At 44.3% G+C, this 25377-nt stretch overlaps 1 protein-coding gene across 3 annotated transcripts in view; it reads left to right on the top strand.

Annotated features, from left to right (window-relative positions):
• The window catches only part of WDFY3 (WD repeat and FYVE domain containing 3), a 1200521-nt gene that overhangs the window by 423281 nt on the left and 751863 nt on the right, over window positions 1-25377 (top strand). For all 3 annotated transcript variants that reach the window (XM_069236246.1, XM_069236255.1, XM_069236264.1), the window contains exon 13: window positions 20471-20664. In XM_069236246.1, the coding sequence (XP_069092347.1) occupies window positions 20471-20664 (194 nt within the window). The remainder of the gene's footprint in view (window positions 1-20470; window positions 20665-25377) is intronic.

The following is a 25377-nucleotide window of genomic DNA, read 5'->3' on the forward strand; positions in this document are numbered from 1 at the left end:
GATCAGGAGTCAAGTGTGTCATCCTCACTGGGCAAGATCATGGCATGGTATATATGGCTGAGATTCTGAGCAAGGGTTCCAAAACCTGGTCCAAAAAAGCCAGCTAATTATTTGTTATTAAGTTAACACAATCACTGACAGCCAATGTCCTTGCTAACTCAGAAACCACTTTTCTTGAATCAGGTTTCCTCCAGTGGTGCGGGATGCAAGTCTTTGCTTCTGTAAGGTCACCATAAGCTGTCAATTGACGAGAACATGGACTATACTTCTGATCAACATGTTTTTTATCAGTACAGACCCATTTCATATCAATAAGATGACCTGCCTACTTCACTGACTGAGATTATTAATTCAAGCATTCCATCCACCACTGCTTTGTATACTTCAGTCCAGTGCCGTAAGTATGACTGATATGTGCATTAGTGGGCCCCATGACTTAATTCATTCTGCCAATTGTAGTTGTGGTAGTCCTACTGCTCTATTAATGTACGAGGCTTTAGTGGTTTTACCACTAATAAACTAATGTTTACTAGCCATACAATTTGCAAAAATAAACAGTAATTTGCAGTATATGAAATTGTGTGATTGTGAATACTTGTGAGATGTGTATTTGTGTTCTTGTTCATAGGAGCATGCTGGGCAATTGACAAGCCATGATATAGCTGGCATTAACGTCTGTTGTTTTGACTGGCTTATGACACACTTTTTGGCTGTTGGGATAGGACTACACATCACAGAAGTCTCTGCCACCAGGAGATAGAGATGCATTTCCAGTAGCACTGCCTGCGTCAAAGAGGCGCATTAAAACAGTGAGGGTATGCCGCAGAGCAAGATGCGTTCGGGCGGCACCTGTGCCCAGACCAGACCAAAAGCGCACCTATCCAATAGCTGGGCTGTGCCACCCCCCCTTTAGATTACCATCTTTAAAGATGCTACAGGGCTGTTGATACTCCCGCGTAGGGCTCGTTAGAGTGTGTTTTTCTTTCATTCATACAGTCCTGGAGGAGATCAAGGTTCTGTTGTGTTTATTTGTTATAGTTCATTTGCGGACTTCTTGTCAGCTGGTAGTGGGGCAGGTTTAGCCCTTGGTGATATTTTTACAACATGGTCAAACCTAATACTTCCAGCAGCTTCTGGACTGGCTAAAAATCAAGTCCATAGATAGGTTAGAGATGGCAGTGGGAGTCATCAGTAATGAAATTGCCCTCTAAAAAAGAATATGGTCTTTGGGCCTTGGTGCTGTTCCCTCTGCTGACTTGATTAGTAGTCCCGCGTCTTGGCACCTCCTTCTTTGAATTTCATCTGTGTATCTGATTCTGGCAGGGTGCTGCTGCCAGCTACTTTTCCTGCTAACGCAGGGTCCTTAGTGACCAAGAGGAGAAAGAGGGGGGAAAAGCTTCTTGTACTGATGAACTAAGTCCAGGGGGACTTTGTCTGGACACTAATTCTATTGAGACTTTTAACTACGTTTCTATTGGATGACTCTTGTAATACATTTCTATTCATCCTCCATGCAGAGTTATCTATGATTGTGGATCAGCTAAAAGTTAATGTGAGCTCATGGCCCTTCTGCTCTCCCACAATGTGGTTGTCTCCAATACAGATATTGACTATCTGTTCGTAAATTCAGACCAGCTTGAAGATGGTTAGGGTATTTTATAAACCTCAGCTTGTTTCTGGCCATGCTAATCCTTTGCATGTCCCATTGTGTATGAGCCCTTTAGAACCACAAGAAAACTGTCGTAATTCCAAGGCCTGACATCTGGCTGCCACTGACAGCTATATTGGTGCTATGAGATTACCCATGGGCATTGCTTTAACCAATTGCTACAAAGCTTTATCAAGTTGCTCACAAGTAGACTGACTCCTCATTTCCCTCTCTAAGGTTTTAGCTGAGCCTGCTTTTCATATTCCATCCTCATTTCCTGAGAGGCGCTCCAGTGCTTCTACACCTTCATTCTTATTGGTTAGTTGGAATGTTGCGGGGATTAGTTCCAAGATTAGCAATTCATACAGGAGAGTGGTTATTAGTCGCTTTGGCATTTTAATGTTTTCCTAGAGATCTGGGCTACTCGCCCGCTACCATGTGATGGCTTTGCAGGTTTTTCATTTGCCCCCCCATCTCCTCTTGGCCAAGCTAAGGGTGGTCTTTCAATTTGGATTAATCTTATCACTTAAGATCTCAGTAGTCGAATAGAATACTCTTGTTCTACCTTACATGCTTTGTTAGTTAAAGACGCCATCAGTTCCTTTTATTCTTATTTGATTAATTTTTATAATAATTATTTTTCTTACGCAGTTTGTAGCCAATTCATTAAACTGTTTTCTTTGGTCTTTTTTTGAGGAACTTAATTTCCCACGTTTTGGGAGGGAGGTTCGACCAAATTTTATTATATGTGGTGACTTTAATGCAAAGCTGAGGTTTAGTACTGAGAGCAGGGGGAACTTGATTGTAATTGACAATGTTAAGGACCCAGATCTCAAAGGTTCTAACCTAGTGTTTTATATAGCAGTGGGCGACCTTGTCAATATTATCCAACTCTATAACAAAGTTACTCCTTCTGTGCCAACTTTTAAAGGACGAGGCCGCCCCTCTGTGATATTTTATATTTTTTCCAGATATTCTCTCCTCTGTTTTCATTGAGGGCTATACACTAGAAACTGATTACGGTGAAAACACCTTGGTGGTAGTAGGGTGTTTCCCTGTACAAAAAGAGGTTCATTCTGCAAGGCAGTTGCTGCCTCCGTCTCTTTCAGATGTCTGTCAAAGTCTCTGTTGGTTCCTGCTGGCACTGGAGCCTTTTTTTTTTTTTTTTTTTTTTTTTTCTCATTGCCGGCTACCTAGAGATTTTCCTCGTTGACTTGACAGAAGTTAGCCGGGGTGGATCTTTTGGCCTATTTTGGGAATCTTAGTCCATGCATTAAAGAAAGTCTAATGAAGCCTGTGAAGGCGTTTCTCAAGCAGTCTAGGTGGTTCAATTTCAAATGCTCTCCAACTAACCGTAAATTTAGGAAGGTCTTGGCTGCCAAGCCCAGGATGCAGGGCGAGGTTATTATTGCACATAAACATCGCAAAATTACGCTAAAGAGAAGAAGATATGATCTGCTAAGAGCGGAGTGGGAACAGTTGTAGGTTGCCGCAGTTACCGGGCAGTAAAATGTTTTGGAACACAGTTAACAGATTATGTAGGAGGGCTGCCCCGCATAACACACTGTGATGTGGCATTACTGGTAGCAAATGGGTGTCCCATTTTCAGTTATTAAGCTAGGGAGGATGAGAGGCTAATCCATTTGTTGTTGAGCAAGATGGTGGGTGGTGCACTTGTGTCACTCACATTAGCCAAAGTCACCCTGGCTGTTAAAGCCCAAGGGGCAAGGCCCCGTGGCCTCAGGTTATCCCTATTGATCTGATTAAGGGCAAACATGAGCTCTGGGGACCTTCGCTCACTAATGTGTTTAAAATCTTTGTGAGCAACCGGTTTCCTAGGTCATATTCACTCTTGGTGATTGTCCTGATTTTTAAGAACGGTGGCCCAGATGCTCTAAGGTACTACAGATCAATTTCTTTAATTGACAGTTTTGTGAAGAGCTTGGTTAAGGTTGTGTTTTCGAGCCTCAAACGTTGGTTTAAGGAAAACAAAATGTTAAATCCCTGTCAGTATGTGTTCAGTTCAGGGATTGGCTCAATGGAGCAGTGTCTGAATTTACATCTTATTTTGGGCAAGTGCAACCTCTCCGGCGCTGCCCACTGTACCTAACCTTTATGGACCTGTCCACTGCCTTTGATTGTGTTAACCATGCTAAGTTGTCGCTGCTTTTGTGGAAATGGGGGCAGACGTCTTACTGATCAGTTTTCTTCATACTCTTATATGCTACCCTGGATGCCAAAGTTTGTTACTGCACTTTTGGGAAATTGACTGACTTTTGATCTCTCCTAGGGAGTTCGCCAGGGTTGTATCCTGTCCCTATTATTGTTTACTCTTTACCTGTACAATCCTATAGCCTATCTAAACAGTGCCTCTGATGATGTCCATATGGTGGGGATGACCCACTTCCCAGCTTTATTATACACTGATGACAGTACTTATGGCACATACACCAAAAGCTCTTCATAAGCTGGTGGGCTCCTTGGTCTTTTATGGGCGAACTGGATTTAGTTACTAAATTCAAAAAAGTCTCAAATTATGGCTTGTGGCCCAGGTAAATCCAAAATTTTGAACGTACCCATTGGTAGCAACATCTGAACGAGGGTCAACATTTTTCCATACCTTGGCGTTCTTTTTGAGTTGCATACTCTGATTTGGAGTACTTGTTTGAAGATATCTAAGTCTTCAAGAGCTTTAATTAATTTACCACAGCACAAAGGCCGTATGACCTTGTTGCCTCTACTTACAATTTGTAAATCTCAGTGTGTTCTTGCTGCTTTATATGGGGCTGGTGTTTGAAGTTACTCTAACTTATCATCACTGCAGTGTGAGCAAAGTTGTCTGTGGACGACTCATTTCAGTTCCATCGTGTAGTCTAAATTACCTTCTGCATAAAAGAACTGTCACTGCATTATGTTTTGGATTTAGCGCGCTTGTCACCTTTGATACTGGAATCTAGTTGGACCTTGCAAGATTGAGGCCTGAGTAGGGGATTATCATGGACTGCTTATCCTGCGATTATGGGCTGAGTTCACCATAGCTTTCTTAGGTGAAGAATTCTGTATGTAAGAGGCTTCTCAGAATTCTTTGATTCACTGGAGTTACTTCTTATGAAGGTCAAATAGTTGGTTAAGCTTAGTTTGTTTTTTAAGTGCAACCAGACGGAGGAACTAAGGGAGTAATTTGTGAGAATTCTTTTAAGGATTACATCCAATTTAAGAGAATTAGTAACACAGCCCTGTATATAGATCTTTCTTTGGCCCGGTGGGAAAGGTCCCTCCTTGTTCTTTTTAGGGCTGGGACAATCTGGCGACTGTTAAGTTTTCTTCGTGTCCCGAGTTCGTTTAGTAGTAGCTTGCCGGGTTGTCCGTGTGACAGTGCATCCTCCCAGTCCGTTCTGCATTTTATGTTCTTCTGTAAACTTTTTAGGTTTTATTTTGATTGTCACTTATTTTATAAGCATTTATAATTTCGTTATTTTATTTGCAGCGTTTAGATATTGCCGAGGTGTCCTTTAGAGTTAGCTCTTTCCTGAAAGCCGGGATTAAAGCATGTAAATGAAAAGATAACTGGTTTTTAGTTTCACAATCCGTGGTTTTATGTCTGTTTTCTCAGATAATTTCTTGCATTGCCCCCCATCCCCGCCCTCCATTTCTGTGCCTAGCGGACCCTTAGAGGTTTTTGATATTAGAATCGTTTGTTGCTGGAGGGATCTGTCGCACCCTTTGTGTTGCTGCCATTTATTCCTCTGTAGCTCGCTTTTTTGAATTGCCTGTAGATTGTCATCTTGTACAGTATGTATGCAGTTTATCATGGTCCCTGGAGTGCTATTTAATGGTTTTATGAATTATGCATTTTGTAATTGTAGCTTTATGATTTTATTCAAAATCGAATAAAGGTTTATAAACTGAATGGAACTGACTGGCCTAGTGATGTAGGGAGAAAAATAATTAAATTACTGTCGCCACCTGGCAGACATGATGTGCTGGGCACTGATACGTAAATGCTATACAACTGTAGTGAATAACACAATAGCAAAATAACAATCTTCTGTGCTGCTGATGTGGCATTGAAACAAAGGTTGTAACGGACCCAGCTGACAAACCTTAGGTCTTCAAGCAATACAAAATAAAATGCTGACCTCTCAGTGACTGAATATGATGCTGGCATAAAGTGAGACCTTAATGGTTAATAATATTAAGGCTCCTCTATGACCCAGTGAATTTCAATTTATGGTAGCTGATGACAGGTACAGAGTCACAGACTAGTTATGTATTTGTTTGTCACAAACCTTGAATGTATTAACCAAATCGGGTACAGTAATATACATCAAGAAATAAGGAATGTAATCTGTTTAGGTAACTTTTCTTCTTCTATTAGTTCTCAGAAGCTGTATTGTGATTGTTGTGATGGTAGTTCATCTTTTTATGGTTCTACCGCACATGACAGCCAACACATTTCATCCTTCACATAGGTCTTTTTTTTTTATTTAAAAAACACTTTTATTGAAGCAATGCTCAGCGTACAATGCGTTAATCAGATAATGCAGAATATGTTCATTACAGCCAAAGAACCTGTTATCCATGGCACATATAGCAGTATGAGATTTCAGAGGTACATGAAACTTTCCGACAAGCCTCCTAGACACTATATCCACCCACTCCCTCTCCTCTCAGCCCCCCGGGCCCTCCCCACTCCTTACTCCACAATTCATCTTTAGAGTCCCTGAATGTTGACCATCGTGTCTAAATTTTCCTCATATTTCCCTGGGCAGCCACGGCTCTGATAGACCACTTTTTCTGCCCGCTGACACCAGTCCAGATCTCTCTTGCAGTCGGGGAAGACTGGTGCCCCATTCACCCCCCAACAATTGCACTACATTCGCTTAGCCACCCTAGCCGCCACATTCAGCCAAGTTTTCACATGTTCGGGCCATACTTCCTCCCCACCATAATGTGTAGTAGGAGCCATCTGGGAGTCCCACAGTATTTGGAGACCCATCATTTTGGACCTAATTTGCGTTATCTCCCTCCAGTAAGCCTGCATCTTCAGACACTCCATGTGATGTGAAAAAAGGATCCCGTCATGCCACAGCCTCTGACGCAGTGGTCAGTTGCACACCTCCCCAACCATTTTATTAGTAACCTGGAAAAGTATGCCCTGTGTAGGATTCTAAGTTGTATTAACCTGAAGCAGGCTCTAATGGCGATCTCCCTGGGGCTCTGAATTGCCTCCATCCGGTCCTCATCTTCAATCAGCCCTGTGTTGACCTCCCATGCCATTCAGAAATTCTGCAGGAGGTCAGGAGAGTTACTGAGTAACTTCCTATATATTAGGGAGATAGCTTTAGCCAGTATTGATTCCAGAAGGAGCCTATCCTCTAACGGCGCCGACTCCGGGGATTGCTCCCCTTCAGGGACATGACATCTCAATGCATGTCTCAGCTGCACATAACTAAGCTGTTCCAAGTTGGTCAAATCATACTCCTCCACCAGGACTGCGAAAGGCACAAACGAACCCCCTCTCAAGAGATCTCCAAAATCCTCAGTTCCAATCAGCCTCCATTGTTTAAATCCCTGTAATTTCCCAACCTTGCACAGCAATGTGCTGTTACAGAGAGTTGTCCAGTTTGTCAGTCTGTCTGCCCACCCGAGAAATTTGCTAGCCTCCTTCCAGGCTCGAGCCACTGCCCAGGTGTTTTGCGGCATCCAGCCTTTCCACCCAGTACCGTAAAGGGATGACCGATATCCCTTGTCTCCCATAGCCTTTCTGTCTACCCGATACACCGGGTCAGCCCAGGCCGCAGAGACCCATTTATTTATTATACTTAAGTGAGCAGTAATAGAGATGCATGTCTGGTACCGCCAGTCCCCCTTCGAATACACAGCATTGGAGCTTGGGCAAAGAGTTACAGAAGCTGACCCAGTCCCACAACAGTTGGCTAATTTCTCCACTGATTTCCCTGAACAGCTCAGGGGGCACCTGATAGGGAGTATTCTGCAAGACATATAGTAGGCGTGGAAGAGCCATCATCTTAAATAGGACTGCCCTCCCCATTAGAGCTATCGGGAGTCCCCGCCAATGAGCCACGTTCCTCCAGAGGTGCTCCAGCTGACTGTGCAAATTCTCCCTCAGGAAAGCGTTGACCGATCTGGTGATCTGGATACCTAAATACTTGAAACCCCCGTACACTACCTGAGCCCCACAGCGTGCCAGGAGTGGAGGGGATGTCCCTGTGACGGGGAAGACAAGAGACTTCTCCCAATTGATTATATACCCTGAGTATGTTCCAAAGATCTGGAAAATGTCGAGCAACCTATCCACCGTGGTGCGTGGCCTGGTGGCATACAATAGGATGTCATCTGCTTAGAGAGATGTACGTTCCTCCCAGACCCTGCGATTCCTGTTACAAGAGGGTCCTGCCTGATCCAGGCCACAAGTGGCTCCAGTGCAAGAGCAAAAAGCATTAGGAAGAGGGGACAGCTCTGTCTTGTTCCCCACTGCAGGGCAAATGGACGGGAGGTTGCCCCATTGACCCGCAACTTCGCTCTCAGGGCCTGGTGCAGGAGCCTAATCCCGGCACAAAAGGAGGTGCCAAACTGCATCTTGGCCGGAACGGCAAATAGATGTGTCCATTTAATACTGTAAAATGCCATTCAGGCATCCAGAGACATCAGGAACGCGTCCTCATGGTCACGCTCCTGTCATATGCAGGACACCATACATCTGCCTCAGATTAAGCCGTGTGCTTCTGTGCAGCATGAATCCTGCTTGATCTGGATAGATCATGGTCGTAATTACCTTTTTAAGTCTATTTGCCAGATTCTTCGCCAGCACCTCGGCCTCCACATTTAAGAGAGAGATGGGTCTGTATGAACTACAAGCTTCAGGGTTCTTGCCCAGTTTCGGTATCACCACTATCGTGGCCGTGTGTTGATCCACAGGGAGAGCCCCTTTCCTCCTACCTTTCCCGAACATTTCCATCATATGCTCCATCACTTCTTTAACCATTCATTTGTATAATCCCACAGGTAGGCCGTTAGGGCCTGCTGCCTTTCCACTCTGAAGTTCCATGATTGCGTCCCCGATCACCTCCTCAGTCAAGTCCTGCTCCAGTTCCTCCTGATCCTCCGTAGTAAGGGCTCAGAGGGGGATATCTTTTAAAAGGTCCGCACATTCATCCCGGTACGCGTGGATGGGGACTTGTATAGTTGCTCATAATTTGTGGCAAAAGCCTCAGCAGTGGCTTCCGCAGTAGTGTGTACCTCCCCATCTCTTGGTGTCCTCACCCAGTGCCTCCTCCTATCTTAACGTTCCAGCCAGTCTGAGTTTATTCGCTTTGTCTCTTACATCGTAGAGACAGCGTTGTATCGCCAGTCCATACGCCCTGGCCTTTTTTTTCAACCAGGTCTCGGAGTTCTTGTTGCCGTAAGTGAAGCCTATGGATTTGATCTCGACTGGGCCTCTCCCCCTCCATCACTTCAACCTCTAGAGTGGCAACTTATTTTTCTAGTGTCTCGTATGACAGATTGCGCTCCTTTCTGCCATTATGGCCTGTGTGTAGCCCTGCAGGACTGCCTTCAAGGCTTCCCATAGGACGTTTTGTGAGTCAACTGTCCCTACCTGAAGTATTGGGTCACCCATTCGCGCATCTTATCTTGGAAGGACCTGTCCTTAAAGTACCAGGAATCTATCCTGTATGGTAGAGATGACCCCACTCCTGGACCTGTCAGTCCAACCATCAATGGAGAGTGGTCCGATATACCCTGTGGCAGGAGATCTACCCCATGAAACTGTTCCATTTTTGTGAATTGAGTGAAAATGTAATCAAGATGAGAGTAACTTTTGTGTGTGTGTGTGAGGAGTACGTGGACTGTTTGTCCATAGGGTGATGTTCCCGACACAAATCAACTAAACACATTGTGTCCGCGAACGGTCTGAGCGGGCCCATATCGGGTCCACCTCTGATTCCGGAAAGCTTGTCCCGCTTCAGGTCCATTGCATCATTCATTTCCCCTCCCATCACCAGCGTTCCCATAGGAAATGTCAGTAACACCTTGGCTATCTCTTGAAAGGTTTCCACATGCAGTTTTGGGGACACATATATAGAACAAAGATTGATCTGTCCGCCCCAATAGTGCCCGTCTGTGTCACAAATCTCCCCAACGGGTCTATCTAGGTCATCCCCGAAGTGTAAGGGGCTGCTGACCTAACTAGGATTCCCACACCCCTGGAGCTAGAGGTGAAACCGGAATGTACCCAAAGGGAATAACCCATTCGGTCAAGTGCTTTGTACCTGTTGCCTCTTAACTGAGTTTCCTGCAGAAGGACAAAATCTGGAAAGTGCCTACAGATATACTGAAGGAGTATGGAACGTTTAATCTTGTTCCCTAGGCCATTTACATTCCACATCATGATCTCTACCTTGGAACTGTGTCAGGACATCGTAACTCAGTTACCACCAGTGTATCATTGGGCAGCAGCCCGAACCAGCCAACCGGCTCCCCCTTCCCTCTGCTCCACCCGCTCCACTCTGATGCGAGGCTTCGAGCATTGCCAAGTAATTGCATTGTAAACTTTTAACCAACCTCTGAACATCAGCAAACAACAGTCCATTGCCCCCCCCCCCTCCCTGCTACTCTGCAAGGCAGGCATAAGATAGCCCACCCCCCAACTTGCAGAGTGGCTGTTGCCCCCACTGAACCATTTAACTAAATTAGGATTGGCTGGCGTCGCCAAACAAGTTAGCCCACTTTTCCAACCCCTTTTTGCAGTTATAATAATACACATCCAGAATGGTTATTCCTCCTTCCAATCTTCAAACAGTACTGAGTGTGCACCCCATTTCTACACAGCGCTCAATAGCAGTACCTCCTCCCCATCATGCTTGTGCTGTTGAGACTTATCGCAGTTCGCCCAGGTCTTGTGTCTGTCGTGCTGCCCCACCAGGCGCTCAGGCCGTGGTCCTTGGTTTGCGCTCAGTTTGACGACCTGGGACTAGTTTGTGTCCTCTGCAGATCCAGGTCCGCCTCAGGCTGCTGCTCCACTGGCTTACTGGCCTACTGTCCTTGGCTACCACCTCTACATTCTTATTAGTTCCTCTTGGGGCTCGTCACCCGGGAGTATTCCAGCCTTCCGCCCACTCCCAGGCCTCGGCAGATGTGTTGAAGAACCAGGACTTTCCCTCTGACACCACCCGCAATCGAGCAGGGAAGAGCATCATGTATTTTATGTCTTTGGAGCGCAACATGTTTTTTGACCTCCTCAAAACGACAATGTTTTTCGCTGCACCTGGAGCGTGAAGTCTGGGGAAAAAGCGGATCGTAGCATTTTCTTATTTAATGTCTCCATGAGAGCGGGCAGCTTGCAGGATAGCATCCCGGTCTCTTTAGTAGAATACCCTTGCGATAAGTGTTCTCGGTGGGGCCCCCGGCTTCAGGGTGGCACCGGCACTTTGTGCGCCTGCTCTCTAGAGAATAACTTCAACAAACACTTTTGTTGGAGGGTTTAATTATAAATTCCTTCAGAAAAAGGTCCGTACTGGGCCCCTCTGAGACCTCCACCACTCAGAGATTGTTCCTCCTCTCCTGTCTGTCCTTAACCTCAAGTTTGCGCAGCCATTATCTCCTGCTGACGGGTGAGACATTGAACCTGTCCCTCCAACTTCTTTAACGTTGACTGTAGCAGGTTAATATGCGATTCCACTGATGTGACCCTCTCTGACATCTTTTGGAATTCGGCCCGTAGGAGGGTTACATCCACTGTGACGGCATCAAGTTTGGGCACCAAGAGGGTTTTCAGGTCCCGAATCGCTGCCATAATGGCTCCTGGTGATGGCTCAGGTACACCTGGGTCCTCCGTTGCACTGTTGTTCAGATTCAGTCTCAACCGGGGTGGTGTTAGCTCCAGTCAATCTCCCCCATAGGCGCCATCTTCAGTGTGGCCCTAGCTTCTGTAAAAAGAAAACGGGGGCTGTTGATTTCTCTTGTTGTTTGCCCCCCCCACCCCACCCCCTGCAGTCCCACTCAGTGTTCTAGCCCAGGCCCAGCCCTGTGTTCCCTGGGGGCAGCCACACTGGTACACCCCTCCTGCACCGCTCCAGTCCCCCAGGGGCGACACCTGCAGAATTGTCCCAGATGGGGAGGAAGGCCTGCCACTGCTGTTCGTATATTGGGAGAGGTTCCAGCCCTGCTTCATGACCCCCCCCCCCCCCCACCACCACCATGGGCGTTGACCCTCCAGGCCGGGGCCCCTCTGATGGCACTATCCCAGGGGCAGGTCCCGGGCCGCTCCACCTCACCTGGGCCTCCTCCTCTCCCGCAATCGGGGGATTTCTCTCTCGGACCGCACTGGGGCGCTCCCACTCTTCAACCCGGTGACCGAGCAGGCCTCACGGCCGTCACCACTCCACTGGCCTCAGCTCGTCTCTCGGTGCCCACCCGACCACCTCCAGTACTCGCTCCAAGCCGCCCCACAGGCCCAGTCGCTACCTCTGGTCAGGCCCCTCATGCCGGTGCAGTCCTAGCCCTCGACCCCTGGGGTCCGTTACACTCTTCTTGTCAGCCGGCCGCTCTGGGCATACGGTGCCTCGATTCCTCCGTCCTCCTTGTCCACCATGGGGAGGCCGCCTGCTTCTCTCCACGTTGCCCTACGTGCCCCCAATACACCACCCCCCACCCCTCAGGGGTCCCTCTGCAGCTGGATGTCTGCAAATGAATGACTGATGATGGGGTGAATTTTTCGAGCTTACGGGACCTCACTTAGCACGCTGCCATCTTGGCGACAGCCAAGCCATGTCCCCTTCACATAGGTCTTTCGCAAGACCAAGAGAGATTGCAGGCGTTGCTAATTTATGTAATGAAAAGCAGGGTAAAGATAAACCTTGGAGAAATGGCATGTGATGGGTGAAAGGTAGTTGGAGACGCACTCTGGTATTATGAAAGAGTTCAACCTTGGGGACTGCAATTCATGTTAGTTTGATGAAAAATATGAACATCTTACTAAACAGTATACAATTCCTTTGTATTAGGATGATTCATATTCTTGTTTCTTTGGCTTGTCACAAACACATTGCAAGGGACTTTTCATGGATCCTTAAATGAAACTCCTATAAATAAATAAATAAATAAGGGTCAGCTGAAGATGAGGTCGTCTAACTATCTTGACCTTGTTGAAGACCTATGTGGAGGACGAACCGTGTTGGCTGTTTGTGTTTTATATCCATAAAAAGATTACCTGTCATCTCTGCAATCAATGAAAAATGATTTGAATTCTAAAAGAAGAATAAAATCAACCATAACAGATTACAACCATTCTCCTGATTTTTATTACCGTAACTGTTTATGTTAATAAATCCCAGGTATATTAAAAAAAAAACTAGTACATAAAAGTCCTGAAGTGTTTTTTTATAAGCAGTTCCACTTTGCCTCTTCTGGTAGAGAGGCGCATTGTCTGTGAGCACCCATCTGCCCACTGCTATCTAACTTGACTACTTGATGTCAATTACTATGGATGTGACACCTTGATTTTCCACGGTCACCATTTTAGTAGGCATTGCAGACCAGACTGCATAATCTTGACTGTTGTATACTGGAAACGTGAATGTAATATCTGGGAACTTGGGCAAAAGTGAGAATAAGCTGAGTAAGTTTACCTTTGAACAAAGACACCCACCAGCCTCCCCCCCCCACCCCCTGCCAAAAAAAAAAAAAAAAAAAAAAACGCTCAGTAGAGAGGCATCAATGACTGTGGCTGGGCTGAAGGAAGCAGGGTTGACTGAAAAGTAATGATCATGTCATCCATACTGCTAGACGTGACTAAGCAATCTAACATCATTCATGGCAAGATTGACACTTCTGCAGACCATTTAGACCATGTGAAAGAATGTCTAGACAGAGAGGCAGAACAGACATGGCGGAACCCATCATATCCAATGTAGAGGACAATATGAACAAGCTCCAGTGAACTGCTCCTCTTTAGGGAAAAAGTCCTGGTCCTAAGCCCTGGTCATTATCAAAACTAAAAATGAAGACCTTGTAGCACGCTTTAGACACACAAATATTAGAATTATTGGAATGGTGGAAACTGGAAAGCTGGAACCATTTGCAGAAGAGTTGTTTTCTGAAGTTCTAGGTCTCTCATATTTCGCGGACATGGTTATAGTTGAGAGGGCGCTCTGATCGCTTGCCCCAAATGCACCACCTGGTGACTCCTGCCCCTCACCAGACTGTGATAAGACTCTCCAACAGGTCAGAGAAGAGACTGGAATTCTTGGGTGCCCTTATTTTGCTGTATCCAGCAGCGGTGTAGGAGGCCCGGAGAACTTCTGTGGAAGTAAAACGACAACTTCTGTTTCATGATATTAAATATGCCATGCTACATTATATGCGAAGGCCAAGATCCTGGCGGACAGAAAAGTTGAGGTACTCATGGAACCAGCTGAAGTAACCAAATTTGTGAATGTTTGACTGGAGAAGAGGAAGCAGCTTGCCCCTCCAGAGAATAACATAGGCATCACTGATGTGGAGTAAAAATTCTGAAATGAGTAAAAAAGTGTTTTGGAATGAGTCATAATGTTTCGTTGTGGAGACCTCTGAAGGCCTGACTCCGGACCAGGATTTGACTTGAATTTGAGTTAGGAATGTTAACACCGTACCTCACGCCCTTTGTTTAAAATTAGAACTAGGCAGGAATGCCTGCTCTCATGATTGTAGTTTGGTATCGCAATGGAACCACTAGCTTGTTGGTTGCAATAACATTACACAGACAGGGGAATGCCTTTACTAATAGGTCGTTGGCAATAGTTCTGTGTGCAGGTGATATTTTATTGCTAATTAAAAACCCATAGACTACTAGACACCTCTATCTGTTGTTATTAGGAAACTGATTGGATTTGGAGAAATAGGAATTAGTTACCATGGACAAATCAGAGATAGTTCAGTTGACCCCAGCGACAACTTGAATGCAGCCTGAGTTCCTAAGAAACTCACAGAATGTACAGCACCAACCATGCTCATAACCACTCAGGAATGCAGATGATGGGCATCAAGTTCATACAGCATGCTAATAACAGGGAAATTACTTTCCAGGCCAGGCTGCATGAGATGCATTACACACATGCTGAGTAGCACAGATCTGAGTCCCATATGCAGTGTGTGTTGTAGTTCGCATGCTGACTTTGTCCACTTTGCCCTGAACTGCCCAGATGTGTGATCATTCTGGGTAGAGGTGTTGATTACGATTTCCAAATTAAAGAACGTGATATCTTGCGCACACCAAACATGGTGGTGTTGGGATATGTATAACGTGCACCTAAAAGGGTTAGGAGACTCTTACTGTCCTTATGCTGTTGATGGCACAGTGCCAAGTGTCAGTCTTTCATGAAGGGCCTGCACCTAAAGACAAAGATTGGTTAAAGGATGTTGGTAGTTGTAATGAGCAAACCGAGACTTACACCACCTTAAAGGCGGTATCTGCAAGACCCAAAGACCTCCCGCCCATTGCGGACTTCCCTTTACAGTGCAGAAACAAAGGCGGTATAAGGAGAGATTGGCATGCCATTCATTTTCGTGGTATGCTTAATAATGGATGGGTTGTAGTGATTTGTGTAACTGTGTTTGACTGTTTAATAAAGTGCACCGGTATGGAGAAGGCGTCTATTTTTTCCCACAGCGCTGCTACAGCGGACATATCTACAGGTTCATGGCGCAAGACACGAGGTAACGAACTCGGGGTGACCACGCCGATCAGTCTGCTGTGGTGCTTTGAGTGAATACTGCCATGTGTAGTGTGTTGTGCTCGAGTATTTGATTAATTTAAAAAAATAGAAGGCATAAGCAATAAAAAGATCAGATACGGGGACGATGGGAAGAGGGATAACAGGAGACCCCAGATGGCCAATCTGGTAGTCTTTTCCATGGCCCCCGAGGCGTTCTGTACCTGCCTAATCGCCGCACTCCTGGCCCCGCGATGTCATAGTGCAAGCCATTATGATTCATTTGCTAACCTAGCAACTCGCTTGACTGCAGGAGCGACATTCACGGATGACGCTGTTTTGTTAAAGCAGCAGCTCGTACTCAGCTTAGTACTTCCAGAACCACAGTCGCGAGCCTGCGACCAAGGTCTTCCCACATGACTGAGCTCCTGGCAGATTCACACAGATTTACTGTGACAAAAAGGAAGAATGCTTGAATGCACTGTAAATTGTACTTGTGGTGGTTTCATAAGGGTTGGTGAGAAGGTAAGGAATGAGCGCATTGTTTCGAGAGTCACTTGGAATTAGGGGGGGGGGCAATTAAGATAATGTTTTTTAGTTTGTGTTAGGGTTTAGGATGGGAAGGGATGAACATAGGGATTGTTTTGTTAGGGGGCCCGGGGGATGCGCGAAATAATTCTCTCATTGGGTTCTCCTTAAGAGACATTTCTGAACACAACTTCCCTGTTTATGCTTCCAAAACCATTGTCCTGTTTGCTGGTGAGTCGACTCTTCTTTCTCGTAGCCTTGGTCATGGCTCGGTTTGTTCTAGTCCAGTAGAGGCACACCGTATCAGATGCACAGTTGTGCTACATCTAAAGTCGTTTTCCAGGATTTGAAAGGTACAGCATAGTAGAGTCATCACAATCTTGATTAAATAGCTCAAATGTGCACTGAGGATGCTGGCAATTCTTGTAGCCAAGCCTACTGTTGTAAAATAGGTTATGTGCGAGTGGTAAGACAGTTTCCATCGTTCCAATGCGTAATCAGTGTCCTTTGTTAAAGGAACACTTCATGCATTCACACGTTGCTAAAGGTCTCTGTTTCACTGCAGGCACACGTGTGGATTGGTACCTTTTGAGAACTCTAGTGGTGGTGTCGGTTTGAGTTTCTGTTTTTGTGGAGTAATTGTTTATGTCTGTGTCAAAGTTCATCTACCCATTTATAGACGTAGCCACGTGTTTCAGGTGGCCTGCTTCCCGTCCTTTGCTGGTAACTCCTAGATGTGGATGTAGTCATTACTGCACAGACAATACAGGTAAATTGGAAATGACATGAGAATGGCCTTCAAATATGATGTGATACCTTATGTGCCATATCATTTCCTTCATTGCCTAGTGCAGGTTGTGAAATACCAAGTGTGCACTGCCAAAAATTATTGTTTTGCGCCAATCTCAAAAGTAGTGCGGGTTGGCCAACATATTCAGAAGTGGTGGTATTGCTGCCCTGGTGTTGATATTTACTGAGTGCACTTCTCTCTGTGCCAGAGTGGTCAGGATGATGACCATATCAAAGCACTACTTCGTGGATATCGGACGATCACTCTTAACTAGTGGGTTGGGCCTTGAGTGATATAACTTCACATTCAACCCTCTCCATTCTGCAGTTTGCAAGTCAATATTTCTGCTCTTGCAGTTCTTACGGCCTGATCAGTAGAGGTTTTGCGGCTGGGCAGTGTGCATATGCAGTTTTCAGGGCTGTGTGAATATTAAGGGTGAGTTTTTTTTTTTTTCTTTGCACATTTATGGTCCTGTCAATTAAGTTCCCATCTGCTTTCAGATGATGGCAGTGTTGGTGCTAATTCCATTTCTAAATGAAGAGTTATTCTTCTCATGGAAATTCTGTCTGCTGTATTTTCATTGTTGTATGGACTTTTGTTAAAGATGCTAGTACTTGTGGCAGTAATTTGCCACATCTTTTCACATTTACCACCATAATGTAAAAGAGGGTGATGTTTTTCGCTTCAGTTGCTAAATAACCTTAACATTCGAAACATTCCTAAGTACTCCTTTGTCCAGCTGCTTTTGCCAAACCTGCACGACCTGGAGGCCATAAGGTGTGAATTCCATTAAAAAAAGGTGCAGATGCAAAGCCTAATATTTGCTGCTGAGCCAATTGTGGTCGAATGGTCGAATTACGACTTATTTTGAGAGCAAAATAATGTAAACCTTGCTTAGCTCTTGAGAAGATTATAAAAAAAATAACTAAAGAAGGAAAAGCACCTGAAGGAAAAGGGTGAATGATGCAGGGTAAGTCGTGATAGATGGCTTCTGGTACATTTTTCTTTTATGCCTTTCTGGCTAGTTCCCACTGACAAGAAATCTTTTCAACATTACATTTTTACTCTTGAGGGGCACCAGTGAGGAAGACCCATGGCCTGTCTTAGCAGACCTAAGGATTCAGGAAAATCTGTGGTTATTCCGATTGAACACCAGATAAGTGTACTTGTGACCACTCATTAAGAGTGACGATGGCATGAGACAAAGTGCTACCAAGTAAAAGTGGTTGAGACCACTTTTCCATTGAGGACCTCTCCTTTCCTCAGTCTCTCTGGGCAATGAGCACCATCAACTGAATTTTGAATGAAAATTCCTGTCAATTATTACGAGTTAATACAGGTCACCTATGTAATGTTTGGCGTGTTGCACCTTCAGATTTGATGACAATATAATTATGGAAAAAAAGGTTTTACCTTCATTATCTTAGGCTTTTCTTTATTTTTCCTAATAAGTTTACAATCACGCTTAAGGTATTTCATTTTTCCATCATTAATACCTTATTTTAGTTTGTGATGTGAAATAATAACTAAATTCAGCGCTACTAAACTAAATATTAAAGCCCCAACATCTTACATCATAAAGTCCCTCCGTAAAAGAACTGAGCATGCTGATAGTGAAAGAACTTAATTTAGCTGCAAAGTCATCTCTCCACCACATAATAACCTAGCAAAACAATGTAGATGTGATTTTATTTTTTTCAGATGGCAAATGCCTGCTTTTAGGGGCCTTTGAATTGCAAGCCAGAAACGTGAATGATTATATAATATCTAATGACAATGACAGCAACACTGATCAAAGATCTTTGGCAATCAGTTCTCCTAGGAGATCACCTCCTGCTTCCTACACTGGTTCCAACCAGTACGCACAAGAAAATCACCCAAAGACTTTAATGCATTCACTGGGATGAAAACTTGAAAAGAACCACTGTAACTTGCATAAGTAGGTGAGGAGGTGTTTTAACACACAAGCTTTCTAATGTTACTCGTTTGAATGTTTCTTCTCCTCCTTTCTACCAAGTTGTGGACACTGTCTAGTATACTGCAAAGGAATCATTGTGCAGCACTACCTCATGTCATAAAGGAGCCTTTCAGCAGGTCCTGGTTTCATCTCACAGCATCAGGCATGCTCAGACGTCTGTGCCCATGCTTCTAAGGGGAAAGGTTAACTCAAACCAGGGGCCTAGTGGTCCAGGCCTGCTTAGTGCTGGTGTCTGGAAATCCAGGCCAGGTTTAGTATCACCCTCATAGCATGGGATCAGTTTACTGTACTATACACGAGATCCCCAGGCCCTTGCAATGCAGGATTTTCTGACTAGCCTGAAGGACTGAATGGAATTTGTAGAAGATACCTTCAGTCCATATATTCCCAGGATGCTTCATCTCTCGAATATCATTAAGAATAACGGTAATTACCCCTAAAAAGACAGATTGTTGTGGTAACAAATACTTCTATGGCAGCGTTGTCTGCACTTGAACATTAAATGATTCAAAATGAAAGAATGATAATGAGGAATGTTTCATTATTACTTCTGAGAGAGGTTCGATCTGTAGTGCAAGTCACCTGTCGGGTGGGGGGGGGGGGGGAGGTTCAGTTATAAGGACCAGCACCTCCATGAATGATTTGCTAAAAACCCTCATCCTACTGAACAGGAACTAGTTTGCCACTGCTTACTGGTGAAATTCAGTCATTTCATCAAGACAGCCAGATCTGCTGACACAGATGGCTAAAGTACCAAAGAACTTTAAAGCACATAGCGTATGACATGAATAATGAAGATTTGAGCAATATCATGGAAAGATGGCAGTAAGGGTGAGTAGCGAGTCCGAACACATTTCTAGTGTGGTTGCTGGTCTGGCAGAGAAGTGAGTCTGGTGGTTTATGCTCACTACTATCTCTGCCTGATGTGTGCATCAGCGGTACCTTCTGTTCTTTAGTTATGCCCCTGACCAACCATCTGTCGTGTTGAACCCTATGTGGCCCCAGGCTGGGACTGTGACAGTGCTCACCTGTAACAGAGCTTTAGCAGGTCACTCACTGGTGGGAGATTGGTGGATTGGGTCATTGGTCTGTCACCCAATCCCCTGGTTACAAAAAGGGACTGGGTCTTCAGCAGTGACTGAGTTCAGTCAGTCCAGATTTGAGTGTCAGTCATCTAGGGCCACCAGAGGAAGGATGGGTGGTTGTCGTCACAGAATAACTGGAGATGGGTAATCGCTGTACTAGACAGGCCAACATCTGGGCATTGTGGACAGTTTACACAGATATATTACATGGGCAGTTGTCTCTGTGCATGGCCAGGTCCGCCCGATCTACCACGGCTGAGTCAGCTGATCTGTTTTGACCAATGTGCCCAGTGTGAAGTTGAGCTTCTTGGCTGATGACACCCAACATCAAGTGAAACAGGTGTATCTGAACACCACCTTTTTCCGCTGGAGTGGCTAGTCAGTCTACTACATGGTGACCTCATGATCTGTTTCAGCAATGTAACATTGTTTGTGCATGTCGATCCTGCTGCTAGTGCAACTGGTAGAGGAAAAGCACAATTTTTTAATTGGCAAATTGGATCTTCCAGCTGTGGTCCCCAGAAATGCTGGTACTAACCGCAGTTAATAGTTAAGCATTGATGTTACAAAATGTTACAGTGACGGTGTAAGTGACGTTGCCTTACTCACTTCAGCAAAGTCAAATTGAATTGATTATATAGGTTTCATTTCTTTGTATTCTTTTGATATCTCACAATTTTAACATTTCTCGAGGTGTAAATTAGAGTGCATTTTTTCCTCTTCTTCTAGGTATATTTAGAGAGTTTGGAGGAGCGCGGTGCGTGCACAATATTGTGAAATACCCGCAGTGCAGGGAGCATGCGCTGATGATCATCCAGCAGCTCGTGCTATCCCTAAGTGGGGAGGACGACATGGGCACTCTTTTGGGACTGATGCACTCTGCTCCACCCACCGAGTTACAGCTGAAGACCGATATTCTACGGGTAAGTGCCATGACCTTGTTATTTTTGTTTTGTTTTTCTTACGCACCTAATGCGGGTTTGGCATTTTCCATACGATTTTTTTTTTAATTTGTGGTAAACAAGAAATTAGATTGCGGTTACTTTAAATGAGACACGTACAACCTTAACAGGATCTAACAGAGATCCCTTTTGCTATGGTAACAGTGTGTAGGCTAGAAAAAGAGGTAGGAGATTGTTTACAACTCTGGCAGTGTGTCTTTCCCCCAAGAGTATTATCAGTGGTGCCTTCGGCAGCCAATCATTGACTGATAATGAGAATACTTGCAAAACAACTTGTGTAAACTGGCACCTTATGTAGCTGTTGAAATATAAATTGACGATTTCTATAACACCGACGCTGAGAACAAAATTCTTCTGAAGTCACGAGCAGCACGTCTAGATTTTGGAAGAAGTTATCTGCTTGCAAGTCTGGTTTTCAAGGGTGTGAGAGAGATGATCAACGTGACTTTCTGACGCGCTCATCTAAAGTATCCGTAAGAGCAGAGTTTTACATCTGAAAGGTTTCCATATCCATTTGAGCCCTTTTGCCACTATTGCTTAGGATGTCTTGTGGTATATGTAGTGAATGTTTAGATTGCATTGTTTTATGTTGTAGCTTTTATATAGCACTTCATTCCGCTTTATTGGGCACTGAAGCACTTTTTCAGGTAGGTGGCATGGTACACCGTGGAAGTGTGCACGGTTGGTAGCTTTCTAGTTGTTGTAATCCTACTTGGCAAGCGTTTTGGTATCATGTCTGAGTCAAAAGAGAAGTGCTGTTATCCCAATAATGAGTGATAGTGCCTACTAGGGTGATGGAAGAGGTGGTTTGAGAGATAGGCACACCCAGGTTGATTATATTTAGGGCTAAAACGTATAGGTAGCTGCTCATCACCAACGTAGCCGGAGGAGCAGTTGATGTTTTGCATGTGTACCGCCGAAAAAGGGGGGTAATTGGAGAAGGCTCAGTAATACATATGGCAACACACATAGATGCTGTCAAATGAGTGAAACAGTAACAACTGGGAAAGAGTGAAAATGGGTGACTTGAGCAGTAGCCACACACCTTTTTTAAGCCCTGGTTAATGCCTACTGCTGTACAAGCGGAACTCATTAACAAGCAAAGACGTGAAAGCAATAATCAAAGGCTTCAGATTAAGACACCTAAACCTGTTTTGTGGCCAAAGAGAGTAGTGGCCTTGTGACTTACCAGCAGGGCAGTTCTAGTATGAAAACATGAAAAATCAACCCGGTCCCAAAATTGCCACCATGGTGTTGTGCACAAGGGTATTTCTCTAGCAATGACGGACTCTGTAGGATTGCAAATTTCCCACCACTGCACATATACTAATAAGCCAAGGAGGAAGGTTGGGTATGTTGGGTGGTGGCAGAGATAATTGACAGTGTTTCTACCCTTTCTTCCTAGCAGAGCATTGATGATTTATTTTCAAGATATTGAACTTGGGATATAAAAAGGACAGGAAGGTAGTTGGGACCAAACCTAGTTAGCTTGTTTTCCCTGTAGAGTGCCCTTTTTGCCTGTCTCTAAGCCAGGGGTTCCCAACCATTTCTGTAGTGAGAGCTATTTCTGATAATTGAAAATCATCATGAGTTACTTAAGTCTAAGCAACTTGAACATTGTTTCCAGACTGCCCTTCGACCAGTTCATTGACTGTATGCCTAATGTCCAAAGTGCCAGATACTGTGGATTGAACAAAATACTTTGACTAGGGGCACATTGACAGGGCTGCCATGTGTGTCAGTGAGAGTGTGGTCTTTGGGGATGTATAAACATGTGTGCATTTGAATGGGATATATGTGTGTAAGGGTGACTGAAAGCCTGTGGTGTATGTCCTTGTAAACAGGACATACCTTTCGCCGTAGGTGGCACCGGTATATGTATAACACAAACAAACAACCATTTTTTTGTAATAGGAGAAATTTAAAGTGCAAAAATGTTCATAGCTTAGAACATTTTTCTGCACTTTAAATTTACCCCATTTAAAAAATGACTATTTTTCAGTAATAACTATGGCACAGTTTTCTACTATCTAATGTGAGCTGGAGACCTGCTATTTGTAAATGCATCACTTTGAAAAAGAATTTGAGAAAATTGCAATGAAAAGTTAACTTAATGTGTAAGGGAACTTTTCATTTTAATTTTCTCTGATTTAAAAGCATTGAGAAACATCCTTTTGTTCTCACCTCCAATATTGAGTTGACAAGGACTTTTATTTAAGAGTTAAATACCTTGGTACTTTAAATCTTTACCTCTGTGGCTCACAAGGGATCATAAATCTGACTCCAGCACTGCTTATTATTAGGCCGTGCTATCTGCAGCCTGATAAAAAATAGGTTAAATAAACACAGCCTTCTCAACATTAAAAGGAAAAATGTGACCCTGTGCTTGTTTATAAATGAACTCAAGGCTGTGAGCTACTATAAAGGTGTCTGAGAGCTACTGGTAGCTTGCAGTTGACTGGTTGTAGACACCTGCTCTAAACTCATCTTTACCATTTTCCGGATTCATTGCCAAATGCAGAGAGGAAAAATAACAGGTTTTTGTGGTCTGCTGGGAAGTAAAAGTTCTCATAGGAATTCTTGTAGGCTTTGCGAAGAAGCCACAAATGCAGTTGTTAAATATGAGTTGGAGGGTAAGCCAAGATGGAGGCAACTGTACAGTCCTTTAAAAAATTGTTGATCCTTAGAGGGAATTTGGGGAAAGCAGGAAGCTAAGTAAGATCATTCATTACTACACCTGGTATGAAAAATTATTTCTGGTTTCTGCCATTCCATTGTATAGGTACTACAAAAGTACTAAAAACAAATGTGTGCTGTGTGGGGAACCCTGCAGGTAAGAAATGGAAGAATGGAAGATTCTCCTTGGAAGGGCACAGACTCTCTTGGGAAAGATTAAGGGCCTGGTCTTTGGCTGGGCTTGTGTTTCGAATTCCGTTGTGCACGATTGTGTGCTGCATTGGATATGAGAGTCTGTGGCCAACCCTGGTCTGCAATGCCAAAGGTCAAGTTCAACGGGGGTTGGTTGTCGTACCTGGTCATAAGCCACCGCCTGTGGGCAACTGTTGCTACAGTTGTTGGAAGTCCTACAGTGGAGATTTGCCACCCACTGTGAGCTGTGACCCTTCCCGCTGGACAGAGCTTGAAGCTGTTTGAAGCATTGATGTGGCACCCACTGGGTTGGACACAGTCAATCTGCCAAGTCCATCCTTCCCACACACAGCACATTGGTCATTCACAGGGTTAGACGCAGGCCATGCAGCCATTACCCCCGCACATAGATGGAGACCATGTAGAAGGTTATGTGGTCATCCCCTGGGTTTGATGCAAACTCTGAGGCCAACCCTTGTTGTGAACCGCCAAAATTCTTTAACAGTGGGGGCTGTTTGATGCAAAGAAAATTAATGCAGCGTGTCATCAAATCATTAAAAACAATTAAGTGCAAGGTATTGTTTCTTCTGCTCTTAGGACATTAAAGTATGTTTGGGAAAAAAGTCAGATATTCTCAGAAAATAATGCCTCTAATTACATCACTGATAACATCTCCAAGCACATTGATTACATCACTGATATGCTCACAATATTTGATGACATCACTGGATGACTAAGTCCAATGTGTGATGCGGTGTGTGCGCATGTGAAGCAGGGTCAAGAAATAATTAAAGATCTTGCTGCCCCACTGTATACCTCTGAAAAAAGTTAGAATAGCTGAGGTCTGTTCAGTTAATATTAGGGAGAAAGGTTGAGATATCAGTGCGAGCTTGAATACTATATTAAAATATTGGAAAAATTGGGAACTCAGTTTGAGACATTAGATTGGCAGTGGGACAGTAATGGCTGGTATTAACCTTTTACTCCACCATTTCAAAGCTTTTTATACTTCTCCTGTTTCATTTAGAATTTTTTGTCCTCTGTGTGGAATGTTGTAATTGCATTATAGCCCTTCTCTCTATAGCTGTGCTGATCTTCAAAGGCCTTCTGTATTAAAGAAACCCTCGCTTTAACATTTTAATTCTGGTAGACGGACTTTAATCATTGAAATAGCCCTTGACAGTAGGCTTTACTGCTTTGGCAATTATGTAATATGTAGTAGGCACAGATGGACTCTGCGTACCGATGGTATAGGGAAATGGTCAACTTCACTGATAACTGAATACACTTTTTATGGCATTGAAGAGGTGACACCTGTGAGTGAGAGTAAAGGACGTACTGTTTGCATTATAAGCACCACTAACACAGATACTGTGTGCACAGAATGTGCAGAGATAGTCAAAATGGTTAGTATATGTTTGAAGTTCATAGTTATTACACTCCAGGTAGAGGAGAGTTTACTTGCTTTTCCAAAGGATAATGGCGTTTACAGTAGTGTGTAGATGTAGTCATTTACATTTTTCTAGTATGTTTCACTTATTAGGCCGTGGTCATAGTTTCCTACCCACAGGGTAGCAAAGAAGACCTACACCAAGTGTGACTCTGAGACAAAGTAGAGAAGATAGGTAAAGGGGAGAGAGTGCTAACTGGGTTAAAGTAATGCTTACTTGATGTATAGTGTTCAGACCAGTGCGGGATATTCTCAAAGGCCCCAGTGTAAGAAAGTGGATACATTTTTGGGAGGGTAACTACCCACCTCAACAAATAATCTCAACCCTTGCCAGGATTGAACCCTCAAGGTCACTA

The sequence above is a fragment of the Pleurodeles waltl genome, chromosome 1_2 (genome assembly GCF_031143425.1).
Source record: "Pleurodeles waltl isolate 20211129_DDA chromosome 1_2, aPleWal1.hap1.20221129, whole genome shotgun sequence".
NCBI classification, from domain to species: domain Eukaryota; kingdom Metazoa; phylum Chordata; class Amphibia; order Caudata; family Salamandridae; genus Pleurodeles; species Pleurodeles waltl.